Raw genomic sequence first — 15,838 nt, 5'->3', positions numbered from 1 at the left:
GTGGCAAATATTTCACGCATAGTTATGACGAAGAGAAGAATTTCTAAACAAGAAATAAGAGGTTGCGTGCGTTGTCGTTGATACACCATGACCATAGTCGACAACATGACAAACAGCAAAAACAAATAATAAAAAATATATTCTATAGCTTTTGTATTCCTAGTAGGTAACCCTTTTGTTGGTTTGTTGTGGCATATTAATCTCAGGCACCGACTTTTAACAGACCAGCAACATCCTCCTTGTAGATATTCTTAAAGTATTATGCATCCCACCCCGCTACAAGGCGCTTAATATCAGATATCTATTTGAAATAACCAAGATATACGAGGTTGTGGATGAGGTTTACAGAATAGAGAAAGTTGATTCATAAATATGACCATATCAATGATAATTTATTTTAACACGTATTAGACAGCCTTGAACCTGTATTTGGATACTGTCTATCTATTCCTCTTCATTCGGCTGTAAGCTATCTTTGGTGGATCTATAGAGACTTAATCCAGAAATACTTTGTATTTTGATATGCATTACCTGCATGTCTAATAGACAGTCTATTGTAATCATATTTACACTTATACCTAGTTAGTTTTTGTGTATATAGTTTGAATTTGGAAGATTAAAAATCTTCATAAATGATTATAAAATGGCAAACATACTGATACTCAAATGTTCATTGTTTGTAGCACTTTGTACAATATTTCATTCTATACCCTTGCATACCAGCATAACTTTTTTCTGTTAATCTTTGACTGTATGAAATTTATGACTATATAAAAAAGAAGATGTGGTATGATTGCCAATGAGACAACTATCCACAAAAGACCAAAATGACACAGACATTAACAACTATAGGTCACCGTACGGCCTTCAACAATGAGCAAAGCCCATACCGCATAGTCAGCTATAAAAGGCCCCGATAAGACAATGTAAAACAATTCAAACGAGAAAACTAACGGCCTCATTTATGTAAAACAAAATGAACGAAAATCAAATATGTAACCCATAAACAAACGACAACCACTGAATTACAGGCTCCTGACTTGGGACAGGCACATACATAAATAATGTGGCGGGGTTAAACATGTTAGCGGGATCCCAACCCTCCCCTAACCTGGGACAGTGGTATAACAGTACAACATAAGAACGAACTATAAAAATCAGTTGAAAAAGGCTTAACTCATCAGATGGACAAAAATACAAGTGGACGTGGGCCGGTACTTATACATCCTGACACAAAAAATCAGATCTGAGAGTACTCGCAGTTATCTGACAGCTAGTTCAAAGCCATTAACAACTAATAAAAAAATCATGCATCTAAGAGTAAACTATCAATCCGTACACATCCAACATCCAATGGATTTAGTGTAAAGACGTCATAAACAGCCAGAGAAAAACATGACCTTGTGCAATGCCAAGTTACAGGCATCGACAGATTGTAGATCCATGAATATGTATATGCATATAACATACTAGTAATATTTAGTTAGCTTTTAATTTACTGATAACAAAATCAATATTTATACCAATAAAAACAATATTCAATGATCTTATTACAGTGTTGAATAGGTAACCTTTTAGAATAAGTTTATTTAAAGGAGCGACAAGTTTACATGGATCATTTTTAAATTTCCGGGCACGGTTAACAACATTTCCGTAAAAATGAGGATGTGCTATCCCGTTTGAAATAAGTTTTCTACAGGTACAACCAAACTTCAAAACCAAATCTTTATATCTATGGACAAATTTAGTAAAGGTTTTAAGAAATTTATGGTAACGATATCCCTGGTTTAATAATTTACCAGTAATACATAGGTTGCGTTCGTTAAAATCAAAAACGTCACAACAGACACGGGCATAGCGAACAAGTTGTGAAATATAAACACCGTAAGATGGTGCCAAAGGAACATCACCATCTAAAAATGGAAAATTAACAATAGGGAACGAAAAATCGTCTCTTTTGTCGTAAATTTTAGTGTGGAGTTTCCCGTTTAAAACTGAAATATCTAAATCCAGGAAAGGACAGTTATTACCGAATAAATTTGATTTATTTAAAGTAAGTTCCTTGGGGTAAATTTCAGCAGTATATTGAGAAAATTCTTGATTATTTAACGAAAAAATATCATCAAGATAACGGTAAGTGTTGTTGAATTTATCAATTTAATGCAATTTCGACGGGTCTTTACTGAGTTTAGTCATGAACTGTGATTCGTAACAGTACAAAAACAAGTTTGCTATTAAAGGGGCACAATTAGTGCCCATGGGGATACATACAACCTGTCGATAAACTTTGTTGCCGAAACGTACATAAATATTATCAAGGAGAAAAATAACAGATTCAATCATCTCATCACACCTCCAGTAAGTATATCTAGCATATTTACCTTTCTCATTAGAGAAGAAGGCTTTAAATGAGTTGCAGCAAATATATCTACATTCAGCTTTACCAAACGACCATTTAATTAAATAGGAAAACTTTTGTTTAATAAGATAGTGTGGAAGTGTAGTGTAAAGAGTAGAAAAATCAAAACTATTAACAGAATCAAAAGGACCATCAAAAGCACGTAATTTATCTAAAACATCCAAAGAATTTTTTACACTCCAAAAATGGTTTATACCACTATGTTCATATATTTTATTACAATAGTTTATGATAAGCTCTTTAATAGTAGTTAATGAACTAGTGAAGAGCACTGAAAGATTAGTTGTAGAACACTTACTAGAGGCCGCGATGAAACGATATTTAAATGTTTTTTTGTGTAGTTTAGGTAGCCAATACATAGTAGGGACCTTCAAATGTTCAGAAGAAGCCTTAAGCTTTGATGTGGTTGTGATATGCTTGTTTACTATATGACTCTCTGAGGAGCGGATGGACTTGAATGTAGATGAATTTAAAATTTCATTCTTAAGAACGTCCGTGTAGTATTTACGACATACCACCACCACATTGTTGGATGCTAGTTGTTTTCTGGTTTTTCTGTTATTGCAGAGCTTTTTGTTGTTAGTGGTCATTTTTGGCGGTCTGAACTCTATTACAAACTGTTTTATCATTGTTGTAATAATTTCTGACACAATGCAGGAGAAGAATGTAAGGCTAACTTTGTCTACAATAGTTGTCGAAATGGTATGTCAAGATTTGTTAACTCGTGCAGTAAACTCATCCTATATATATACCATGATATAAAAAAAAATATTTACGCCAGACGAGCATTCCGTCTACAAAAGACTCATCAGTAACGCTCGAATAAAAAATAAATAAAAAGGCAGAATAAAGTACGAAGTTCAAGAGCCTTGAGATTCCTAAAAATTTTGCCAAATACAACAAAGGTATTCTTTTCTGAGGTAGAAAATCTTTTTTTCAAAAATTCAAAGTTTGTAAAAAGTTAACTTATAAAAATGGCCACATCAATGATAAAGCATGTCAACACAGAAGTGCGGACTGCTGGGCTGGTGATACCCTCGGGAATAAAACCAGCAGTGGCATCGACCCATTGGTTGATTTTCGAGGAAAATATCTAATGTACATAATCTGCATGGTAACATCAATGAACAAATTCTGATAATGACCAGTTCAACATTTCATTCCATATCAATAATTAAGCAACCCTTTATTCTCTATTCTACATTTTTTTGTCCACCTTCTTTTTTGGGGGCGGGCATTATTTTCTATTCTGTAAACTTCATCCACAACCTCATATTTGTTGAGTTATTTCAAATAAATATCTGATATTAAGCACCTATTAGAGAGGTAGGATGCATAATACTATAAGAATATCTACAAGGAGATTGTTGGTGGTCTGTTTAAAGTCGGTACCTAAGATTAATATGCTACAACAAACCAACAAAAAGGGTTACCTACAAGAAAATCAAAAGCTATAAAATATGTTTTTATATTCTGTTTGTCTTTTTGTCGTCTCTCTAATGTCATGGTGTATCAACGACAACGCATGCAACTTCTTATTTCTTGTTTAGAAATTCTTCTCTCCGTCTTAAATATGCGTGAAATATTTGCCACTGTACATTCAGAAAATATCAATCAGTCAATCAGGACATCTTACAAATTAAGTCAGGAGTATTTTTGTTCCTTGTGAAAATTGTCAACGTGTGAAAGGTAACCAAACCGATTTAATACTGCTTCCATTTCTTCTACTTTCATTCCATCCCGTAAAGGTTTCCATAAAAAAAACGTCCGTCGAAAATATCTGCGTTCGTTTTTTTTTTCTTCGACAATCGATTGATTTCCCGAATTTAACTGCATTATCATAATAATACAACCACTGAACATATAGTTCATTGAACAGAGAATAATACTGAATCTTTTACTGAACATAATGAATAATCCACCGAATATAAATAAACCGGGTCCCACTGAAGGCAATACATAATGTACTACAAATAATATTGAATCTACTGAACATAATGTCGAAAGTACTGAACATAATGAAAAATGCACTGAATATAACGTCAGAAGTACCGAACATAATTTAACTATCACTGCATATAATAATGAAACTACTGAACATAATAACCAAAGCACCGAACATAATGTCAAAACTACTGAACATAATGTCAAAACTACTGAACATAATATGAAAACTACTGAACATAATATAAATACTACTGAATATAATGCATAAAGCACCGAACATATTAAAAATCAACATCAAAAGACAGTCATGGCGTTCCATAGTTTGATGTGTTACAATTCAGTATGTCTATATTTATAGTTAACACAACAAAAAGATACTCTATCCTGAAGATTACTATCTGTTTGGATTACATTTACATGTAGTTGAATTGTGTTTCTTAACGTATACTGCAATTCAATATATTTGATATCACAAAAGACGTCGAAAAAACTCAATAACTGGATTTATACTTTGCATAGGTGAAATACATTTACCGTATATTCACTTGTGATATACAGTTACTGATGGTATATGATCATATTTATGTTATTAGAAATGAATGTCAGAGTTTTAGTTTAGACCATCAATTTGAAGTTCAGGTTAGCAGATATTTGATGTAGTCCGCTCTGCATTCGACATTAACTTTTTTTCTTGAAACAGTTGTAATATATAATATAATGACGTATAAATAGAAAAACACTAAATTGTCTAGAACGATTATTACAAAAAAAACTAACAGTACACGGCGAGAAACAACCACCTCTTATTGTACCTGTTTCTTAGCTAAAATATTTGAACAAATAAATGATATATTTCCGAGACAAAATATAGTTATTTATAAATACTTGGATAATAAAACATACTTGGGTCGGTTTTTAGCGTTGTCGTAAGCGGTGCAGGTGTTGTTGTAGTAGATGGTGTAATAACTGAAACGAAAAGAAAAACATGCTATAGGTGAAACTATGTCAATGACGAAAATAATTTAAAAAATGTATCACTAAGGTAATTGAGAACTATTGAAAAGACTGATAAAAATAACAATGGTTTAATATTTGTTATTTCATTAGACATCACGAATCCTCATTCCATGATGACATAAATAGAAGTGGTCTGTTTTATATCTTTCGATTTATATTTGGTTAAAGGTCTTCGTCTTAAAGTGTCATAATCAAAACTATACTTATAAGTGATATTTGATTGATAAGTTGATTTAGAAGTATTGCTAGTTAGTTAGTCCGACGATCAATATTTTATTTGTTTAAAAAAGCTAACAGATAACACATATCAATTCTCAAATCGTAAAAATTGGGTAGCCATATAAACATTTATGAAGAGTATCTTTCCCCTAATTGAGGATTTTTTTTATTACTTTAATAGAAACTTGATGTTGTCTTATTATTCTTAATATAAAAATATGAAGAAAATGTATACCAAAATGAACATATTTGAGTATTAGCTACATTTATAACTGTCACTTAGTGCTCAAATATTGTCTAAGAATAAGAAGATGTGTTATGATTGCCATTAAGACAATTCTGTTCCACAGAACAATGCCACAAAAGGTAAGTTACAATAGGTTACTGTACGACCTTCAACAATGAACAAAACATATACCAGATACCATTATATAAAAGGTCATGAAACTGTAAATCAATTGAAGAGAGAAAACGAACCGCCTTATTTATGTACAAAACCTTAAACAGAAAAATCTTGATATACAGCGACAGACTGGAACCTCTGAATAACAAGCTCCTAATTTTGGTCAGGCACATGAATACTAGTAGTCGAGCCGGATTAACATGTTTGTAGGAGCACACAACCTCCCCGAAACAAGGGCATGGTGTAAAAGCATAATGTGAGAAAAAACGTTTAAATATGTTGCAATTTGCTCAACCTTTTGGATCAAAATAAAGCACTAAAAAAGAAAAGGAAAAAAAAACACAAAAAAGACACAAAGTACAGTTGAGATAGTTTTCACAGTTACTAAAAGCTAGCTCAATGCCAATTACAAGTAATAAAATATCATCTATCTAAGACTGTGTTACATTTATTACACATACCTTGACATAGTATATCTTTTATCATTGTAATATTGGTTATAAGTGAATTGAAGCTATCAAACAAAAACACAAGGTCAGGTGAGCTGGCGATTGTGTTCAGTTCATTATATCCACCAGTACCAGGTTTCATATCAATCCCAAATGCAGCAATTAGTACTCCTTGCTGTTTTGCTAAATTGGCTTGTATTTCTGTTTGGACTTTGTCATATGACTCGCCATCCGTAATAAAGATAGCTACCCGTGAACGAGTGCTTGGCAGATTGACCATTTGTAAACGAATGGTTTCCAGAGCTTTGTGTGTCTGAGTGCCATCTCTTGGTTGTATAAGTTTGCTTTGAATTTCCTGAATTAGGTTTGCCTTGTTACCCATTGGATTGATAGCCGTGACATCACTTCCATAAACCAAAGCCCCTACCATAATATAGTTCTGACCAAGGTTGAATGAATTGATATTGTTTATTGTAAAGTCAATCATGGTCTGGTAATTGTCATTAGATATACTATCTGATCCGTCCAAGGCAAACGTAACAGTAGCTGGTCCTTGACAAAGTGAGTCTGTACCTATGATGATGTATGTTCAATTAAAATATGTTTTATCAAAATGATACTTTCTTTGACAACGTGAGGTTTGTAAATTTGCAATTATGATCTAAAAAAAATTCGCGAAATATTTTTATCAATTTTGTTTCAGTAATTGATATGATAAAATGCTTAATTTGGAACACAAATTCATAACGAAATTTGTGTTACAAAGTCTATGGAATTTGATTTTTTTTTAGTAAAATACGTTTTACCAAGAATCTGCTTTGTTATTATTCTAAATAAAAGAGAAATATGTACCTTGTACAGCAATTGTCCGACAAGTTGACTGGGTCGTTGTTAATGCAGGATGATATACCTCACAGCATATGCTTTGTCCATTATTTAAGGCTGTTGGGGTCATAGTGACAGTTTGACTTACAGTCCATGTCATCAGGCCTGTATCCTGTGTTTCATAAGGATAAGTACCGCTTGTTATGGTTACACCATTCAGTTTTATTATCATGGTAGGCTTTGGATAACCACCTGATGATGTGCATGTCCATTGTGATTGCTGGCCAGTAATAACTGTTGGAGGACCCACCATTATTGGAGGTTGTGGTGCAACTGAAATTTTAAAACAGGACTAATTCAGCAATATATAACTTGTGTACATTTAGGACATGTTATAGGTTGCATTTCTGTAAATATTGACAATGCAATTTCCCATAGGAACTCCTTTTACGGCTAAAACTGTACCACTTTTACTATGAAGTTTTGAAAAAAATCTTATCCTAGAATTGAAAGTTCATTTGCACCACAATTTTTTTCAAAGGTCAAAATATAGGGCTGTGCGGCATATTTTCAACGTTTATATGCCCCGAACTTCTCAGAGTTGAAACTTACACTTATTTTCTTAACTACCCCTACCTCGAATGAAAGGTTACCACAGATTTCAATGTAAACAATATGCACGTGTTTATTTACTGGTAACATTCCCCAGTTCTGTCTCTGCGATATGGAACACAGAGAGCATAACTGGGAACCAGTATGTAAACAAAATTAATTTTCTATGAATATTCTATTTCTCCCCAAAAGAGGCGTGTTGTCAGAAATAGCTGTATTTACAAAGTGCAACCTATACAGACATTTATTCAAATAGAAAACTCTCTAAAATCAGTTTTTCTCACATTATGACTCATTTATCAGAATTATAGTCTTAAAGAAATCACTGTGTATACTCTAAGTTTTTCTTTACTATACATTTTATACCCCCTCTCCTGTTGCAATTTTTTAAAGAATTTGAAAACAAGACTTTAATTATTGCCAGCTTACCCTATTTACATATTTTCTGATAAAAAAATGCCTAGAACCTGTTAAAAACTGTTTTGATAACATATTGAAAGCATATCAGAATATTATAAATGTAATGTTTAGCAGTCAATCATCACAACATTCAAGATTATATAAAGTATCCAATCCAGCCTCTGTCTCCAGTCCACATCTTACTGTATGCCTATTTGTCAATTAAAGAACACATTTTCTGCTTCAAATGGTCAATTTAGAATTCTTGTCACAACAGTATCATCTGTAACCATATATCTGACACAATTTAGCTACTATATATATTAGAAGTGTTCAAACAAAGCCATATTTGCAATAGTTGTATGTATGCAGATACCAGTCTGAGATATAAATTCACTTAAAATGTTGTAGAGATGACTGCTAACATCTGATTTTTGCATAACTTCCAAACATAGTTATTGTTTCTATATCAAGAACTTTAAAATCAGAAAATCATAGCATTTACAAGTTAAATTATTTGTTTTATGACCCAGGGGGTAGGCAATTTTCTATGTTTTTTGCCCCTGGGGCCTCAAATTTCCTAAATCATTCTGCTGTTTCTAGCAATTTGAAATATTTAGTACATATTCAGGATAGAACACACTATTGTAAGTTTTCTTGAGATATTTTTGTTTTTCTAGCTTGTATTTGTTATGCCGTGGTGACAAAAAAGAAGAATTAGGTGTTGCGGCTTAATTTTGGGTTATCGAAAGGACACAAATACTCCATAAATAATATTCAGGAAGGATCTATGAGTTTCAATGACTGCGAAGAGTAAATATAAGCACTTTTTAACAATTTAACTTACAAATATGCAAATGTTATGAATTAATTTTGTATCCAGGACTTTAAGTAAACTATGCATACTGTAATCTGTGAATTTATGCTGAGTCATCATATCTAAGGCCCAGGATTCTATCAATCTTCATTAAATATTTATAAAACTTCATATTTGAGTTAATTTCTTTAAAATCTGTGAAATAAAGCAAATTTGGTTAAATTCTGAATGTTCCCCTTTTTCACCCTATATAGGTTGCATTTCTGTAAATATTGACAATGCAATTTCCCATAGGAACTCCTTTTACGGCTAAAACTGTACCACTTTTACTATGAAGTTTTGAAAAAAATCTTATCCTAGAATTGAAAGTTCATTTGCACCACAATTTTTTTCAAAGGTCAAAATATAGGGCTGTGCGGCATATTTTCAACGTTTATATGCCCCGAACTTCTCAGAGTTGAAACTTACACTTATTTTCTTAACTACCCCTACCTCGAATGAAAGGTTACCACAGATTTCAATGTAAACAATATGCACGTGTTTATTTACTGGTAACATTCCCCAGTTCTGTCTCTGCGATATGGAACACAGAGAGCATAACTGGGAACCAGTATGTAAACAAAATTAATTTTCTATGAATATTCTATTTCTCCCCAAAAGAGGCGTGTTGTCAGAAACAGCTGTATTTACAAAGTGCAACCTATAAGCTTTTAAATAAATCTGGTTTAGGAGTGTCGTAGGATTACAAATTATTTTTATGCATTTGATGGCATGCATGTTTTCAAATTTAATTTGCAATTCATAACTAATCTCCAAATATCTCAGAATGTCCCCATCACCAGTATAACGTTTGTTGAACATGATAACATACATGCACTCTATACAGGTTCTTTATACCAAATTCGTTTTGATTCATTTAAAAGAATAAAGATTTGATGCATATCGATGTTAGTATATTAAGCAAATCACCGCATATATGCCACACGGTCGTTTCATAAATTTGTGTGTGTATGTGTGTGTACGAAAGACACGCGGATGTTCTGCATAAGAATTACGAGTGGATCTTGCATTTGAAGGCATTATCAAATACGAAATTGTACAACTTCAAAAACCGAATTCTCGAAAATTTGTGTACGATAAAGATAACGTAATCTATACTTGGGTTGGAAAATCTAAATTTTTGCGAATTATTGTACATATATGATCCCCAATGGCAAAAAAATGCACACAAGGGCCGAGTGTTCATTGAAATTAAAAAAACAACGTTTGCATATACCTTGTACTCTCAGCGTAAGACAAACTGGCTGTTGCGTTGTAATTTCACAACATATTTTTTTACCATCATTTAGTGTAGTTGGAGTCATGATGACATTTTGAGTCACGTCCCACGTTAGCGTTGTTGGATTTTGATTTTCCTGGCTATAAAAACCGTTTGTGATTCTAACACCACCAATTGTCATATACATGTCAGGCTTTGGATATCCATCTAATGACGTACATGTCCATTGTGCTTGTTGACCAGGAATAACGTCTGTTGGACCCGAAATTGATGATGTTTGTAGTGAAACTGAAATTGCAAAAGCTATTAAATTTATTATAGATATAAACATATAAATTTGCGGTTTTTATCTAACGCAATCATAAGTTTGAATGCTGTTTTGAATTTAGACTTGTTTATATGATCCGTTCATTCTTTTTTGACTTTTTTAAATTCAAGATTCAAGGGTCTATCCTAAATTGAAGTAAATTATATGGCCTTCCAAACACTCTCTTAACATTACTGACCAGACAGTATTTTCGTAATCCGGACATGGTGCACTAATTTTACCTTTTGTTTGCAGTTCACCATCTTATGCGCAAGTTCATTGTTTTCTGTGTGGTGTTAAATTAATGATAAAGATTTATTTGTTACATCTGGTGATCCGCTTATTTGGCAATCACCAATGCCAGTCAGCAAGATAAAAAAAATGCTTGTCAAATACGTTTCGTTAAAACACTGATGATTCATTATTATTCGTTGGATACCAATTTGCGTGGATTTGGTGGTTTCCTGGGAAACACGAATTTCAATGGCCAACGAATTCTAACTTTTATATAGGAAAGCATGCAGAACTTTGGCAAAGCCACGAAATCCAATACCCACGAAAATGAATATAAAATACCCACGAAAATAAATGAGTCCACTTAATTTTTTCACTTTGCATTGTCTTTTGGAAAATATTGTTTGTACTGTATTTAGGCCCCTTTACCAAGCACTTTGTTCTGCATGCATACCTATAAAAATTGCGGTTTTTATCTAACGCAATCGTAGGTGTGAACGTTGTTTCCAATTTAGACTTGTTGTAGTAAGCTAGTATTTGTCAAATGTCTATCTTTAGATTTACCTTCCGTGACAAGGTGACACTATGACTAATGAAGTTATATGTTTTATATAACGGATGTGGTCGAGTGGTCAAGAGCGCTGGATTTGAGGCTAAAGGATAGGCTCTTGAATTCTAAAGAGTCAAATATATAGTTCGTCTAAACATCAACCCAACAATGTTAGATCTGTAGTTTTTGTTCTTTCCTGGCAGGGATTTGAACTCATGCAACTGAGATATCGTAATACCAAATCGACTTGCACTATACCCGATTCGCTAGACCGCTCGACCACCCAGGCTCTTCAAATAATAAAGCTTTCGGTGACCGGGTGTTATCTTTCCTTGTCAATTTAAATCTAGCAACGTAATACAGTACATGATATATAAGACACTAAGATTGAATATTTACAAATCAGCTGAACTATCTATTGTAAAGAATCTTACAAATTAATGCAAGATTCGGTCACAGAAATAATTATATTATGCGTACGTCTGAACCAGTGACGACACTACAACAGATTTTATCCATCAGATTTACAGCCGTGATGATGATACAATGCTGACATTTCATTCTGTACGTCTTAATTCGTCTTAACATCAGCCCAATATGTAAGATCTGTAACTTTGTTTTGGCAAATTTTAGAACCTCTCGTAAATTACAGGTTCTTTAAGATTTTCTGTTTAGTACGTTCTGCAAAAACATGACAAAGCGCCGTATTGAAGGCTGTAATTTGCCCTTTTATTATTTACTTTTTAAACATTGAGATTTGGAGGGATCACTTTCTCATTGACACTCATACCCCATCTTCTAATTCATAATTAAAATTGATTGAAGGCGAATTAAGATTGACTCCTAAACGTGATTTTATAACAGCCGTAAGTGTCATTTTTAATGAATAAAGCACATAACTCTCGAACATCAAAACAAACAATCGAGAAAAGTAAACTCGACTTTAACTTTGTAAAATGCAGTTATCGGTATCAACATGTTACACCCAGAAACATAATTATTGAACAGTTCTCATGTTATTGAACGGACAAGAGATAAAGTGCAATGAAGAACGATTACTGACGATCCAGATTAGCAGAAATAAATTATTAACCCTATTTTATCACCTTCAACACCATATCGAAATTTGGGAAGAATGTATTGAACAGTTCGTAAGTTATGGCATGCAAAATAAAGCTCACAAAGACGAGATTTGTCTCATTTAAAACTCTCTTTGATGTTGGTTTAATAATAAAACAAGAATGTGTCCCAGGTACACGGATGGCCCACTCGCACTATCATGTTCTATGTTCATTGGACCGTGAAATTGGTGTAAAACTCTGATTTGGCATTAAAATTAGAAAGATCATATCATAAGGAACATGTGTACTAAATATAAAGTTGATTGGACTTCAACTTCATCAAAAACTACCTTGACCAAAAACTTAAACCTGAACTGGGACGAACGGACGAACGGACCCACAGACCAGAAAACATAATGCCCCTCTACTATCGTAGGTGGGGCATAAAAAAGCAGCACTAAATCCTATAAAGTCTAGGTGTAATGTTGCTGAATTTAAGGAAATAAATATAAAATGGTTGAGAATGGCATTGTCGTTACTGTGATAAAAGGGTTATTTAAAATACTAAGTTTATAATTGTGAACGCCAGACACTTGGACCGTCTACGTAAAGACATATTAGAAGTGGTAATAGAATACTAGTATAACAGTTACATGGCTACATTAAACACCAAACTAAAGATAAAAACAATTCCGAAGAGTTGTGTCAAATACGACGATGACAAGAAGATTTGGGGTTAAAACCCCTTGGTGTTTTGAATAGAATTAATAAGTACATGAGACTACAAAAAATATACCTTGTACTACTAGCGTACAACATACTGGCTGTATTGTTGATATTTGACAGCATATCTCTTGCCCATCATTGAGTTCTTTGGGGGTTATGAAGACGCTATAATCTTCTGTCCACATATTCGATATAGGATTTTGTTTGTAGACGGTAGTATAACCGTCTGTTATGACTGAAAAGTTACTGTCCACGTATTCGTGTTAGGATTTAGATATTCTTGGCTAGTAAAACCGTTTGTTATGGTAGAACCCCCAAGTGTCATAATCATGTTAGGCTTTGGGTATCCATCTGATGATGTACATGTCCATTGCGTTGACTGACCAATAATAACTAAGGAAGGATGGTGTATATGTTACATAGAATTTGTGAAATCATGTATTTTGTAAAATCACTGAAATTTCAGGGAATTTGTAAAATCACTGAACTGATTAGTGATTTTATAAAATCCCTGATTTTGACTAGTGATTTTACAAAATCCCAGAAATAATTAAGACATTTGTTTACAGATTCACTGTTTAAATTCAGGGAATTTGTAAAATAAATTCATTTCTTTTTATTAAAACTTTCTGTGAAAAAAGCCTACTACAGTAACACTCAATAAGTTTGAGGTTAATCTAGGCTAAGCCTTTATTTTAATATTAAATGAGCAGGTTTCATGCACTATACAACTTACATACTTTAGAACAATGGCTCAGACACAGATGTCTTTAAATCAAGAGCAAACGTACACACAAAAGTTACTGCAAATAATTGAGGGAAAATTAAAGTACAACAAATGGAACCGGGGAAAATATGATTTTGGAACATGTTGTAAATGAGCCACAGAAAGAAGACAAAACAAGCTCTTATCACTACCTTGTTTAAAAGAAAGTTACTGTTTATAATAGTTTTTCTGTAACTACTGTAAAAAATAAACCAATTATGTTTTTTTTTTAAATCAATTATAAAAACGGAACATTAAGTTAATTAGAGAAGAAAAACACATATATAAGGCATAAAAAGTTGAGTGGGTTAGGGTATGTTATCCAGTGGCAAATATTACTGCATATCAGAGCATAGTATATGGTATTTAAAGTACGCAAATAGAAAGTGTACAAATGTTTCATACAAAGCTTGAGAACTTTACAATGAACTTTGAGAGGAATGCCAACTAAACAAACGTAGAGCTGCTACAGTAAAGGCATAATCGTTAAGTCTATAATAAGCAAAGAGTTCAATTTTCCGAGGACAGGTAGATTTCATACAGACATGCTTTGAAAAGCAGGGCAATTATGTAACAGTAGATGTCACACAAACTTGCCATGCAAAAATAAGTAAATTCACAGTGGTCTAAATATCCGTATACATTTCTTTTAGTCATTATCATTATACACTAGTTCTAGCTCATAGTGTTTAATAAACAAATATATTTCAATATCATTTGTGATCATTCGTCTATTTTTATAAGAAAAACACATTTCTAATAGTAAGTTATACTTAATTGTAGTCAGGTATTCTACAAAATCCCTAGCTCTATTTTCAGTGATTTTGTAAAATCCCTAACAATTTCAGAGATTTTACAAAACCACTGAAACTGTTAGTGATTTTTACAAAATCACTGATTACTCCAGTGATTTTACAAAATCACTGATTTTACAAATTCCCTGTAACATATACATATCTTAATTGATACGTTAAGTTTATGCATGTTCACACTATACACCAAAATATACAACAAAACTATTCCGAAGAGTTGTGTCAAATACGACGATTGCAATGGATATTTGGGTTTGAAAACCCTTGGTGTTTCGAATAAAATTATCATAAGAAAGAGGCACATCATATCCGTTTGTTCATTGAAAAAAGTACATGACTACAAAAATATACCTTGTACTGCTAGCGTACGACATACTGGCTGTAGCGTTGGTACTTGACAACATAGATTTTGTCCATCATTGAGTGCGGTTGGGGTCATAGTGACGCTTTGGGTTACTGTCCACATGTTCGTATTAGGATTTAGATAATCTTGGCTAGTTAAACCATTTGTTATGGTAGAACCCCCAAGTGTTATAATCATGTTAGGCTTTGGATATCCATCTGTTGATGTACATGTCCATTGCGTTGACCGGCCAATGATGACGTTAGAAGGACCAACTAATGTTGGTGTTTGTAGTGAAGCTGAAATTAAAAACGGTACATCTACATGTAATATATACAAAGACTGTTTAAAATTAAAGCAGAAGCTCCACGGTTTTTCATGCAGTCGGCTCCACACAGAATGCTCAAACAGGTTTGAGACTTTATAAAATTAATAGATGCAGATCTTTTGCAAAAAAGTGACACGTGTTCTTCATTCTTGAGCCATTTTATAATTTATATTGTTTTTGTAATCGATTGTGGTTTTTGATATTAAAATTGAATTGAACATTTTGTTAGTCATTTGCTGCATACATAATTAATAGATAAACCATCTGAATAATTTCATCCTTTACGGACTTAAAAAGACTTTGAGATACAAAACTTAATACAATA

At 32.9% G+C, this 15,838-nt stretch overlaps 1 protein-coding gene across 5 annotated transcripts in view; it reads right to left on the bottom strand.

Moving 5' to 3' along the window:
• Positions 1 to 15,838, bottom strand: part of LOC143075662 (uncharacterized) — a 54,799-nt gene that overhangs the window by 12,126 nt on the left and 26,835 nt on the right. For 4 of the 5 annotated variants that reach the window (XM_076251177.1, XM_076251176.1, XM_076251179.1 and 1 more), the window contains 5 exons: positions 15,194 to 15,484; positions 10,384 to 10,674; positions 7,307 to 7,612; positions 6,467 to 7,027; positions 5,270 to 5,332 (listed from right to left, as the gene is read on the bottom strand). In XM_076251177.1, coding sequence (XP_076107292.1) covers positions 5,270 to 5,332; positions 6,467 to 7,027; positions 7,307 to 7,612; positions 10,384 to 10,674; positions 15,194 to 15,484 — 1,512 coding nt within the window. The remainder of the gene's footprint in view (positions 1 to 5,269; positions 5,333 to 6,466; positions 7,028 to 7,306; positions 7,613 to 10,383; positions 10,675 to 15,193; positions 15,485 to 15,838) is intronic. The other variant, XM_076251180.1, reaches the window with a different exon arrangement.

Source organism: Mytilus galloprovincialis, chromosome 5 (assembly GCF_965363235.1).
Source record: "Mytilus galloprovincialis chromosome 5, xbMytGall1.hap1.1, whole genome shotgun sequence".
In the NCBI taxonomy this organism is placed as follows: domain Eukaryota; kingdom Metazoa; phylum Mollusca; class Bivalvia; order Mytilida; family Mytilidae; genus Mytilus; species Mytilus galloprovincialis.
The sequence above is the reverse complement of the archived record's forward strand: the minus strand, read 5'-3'. Positions and strand labels throughout refer to the sequence as shown.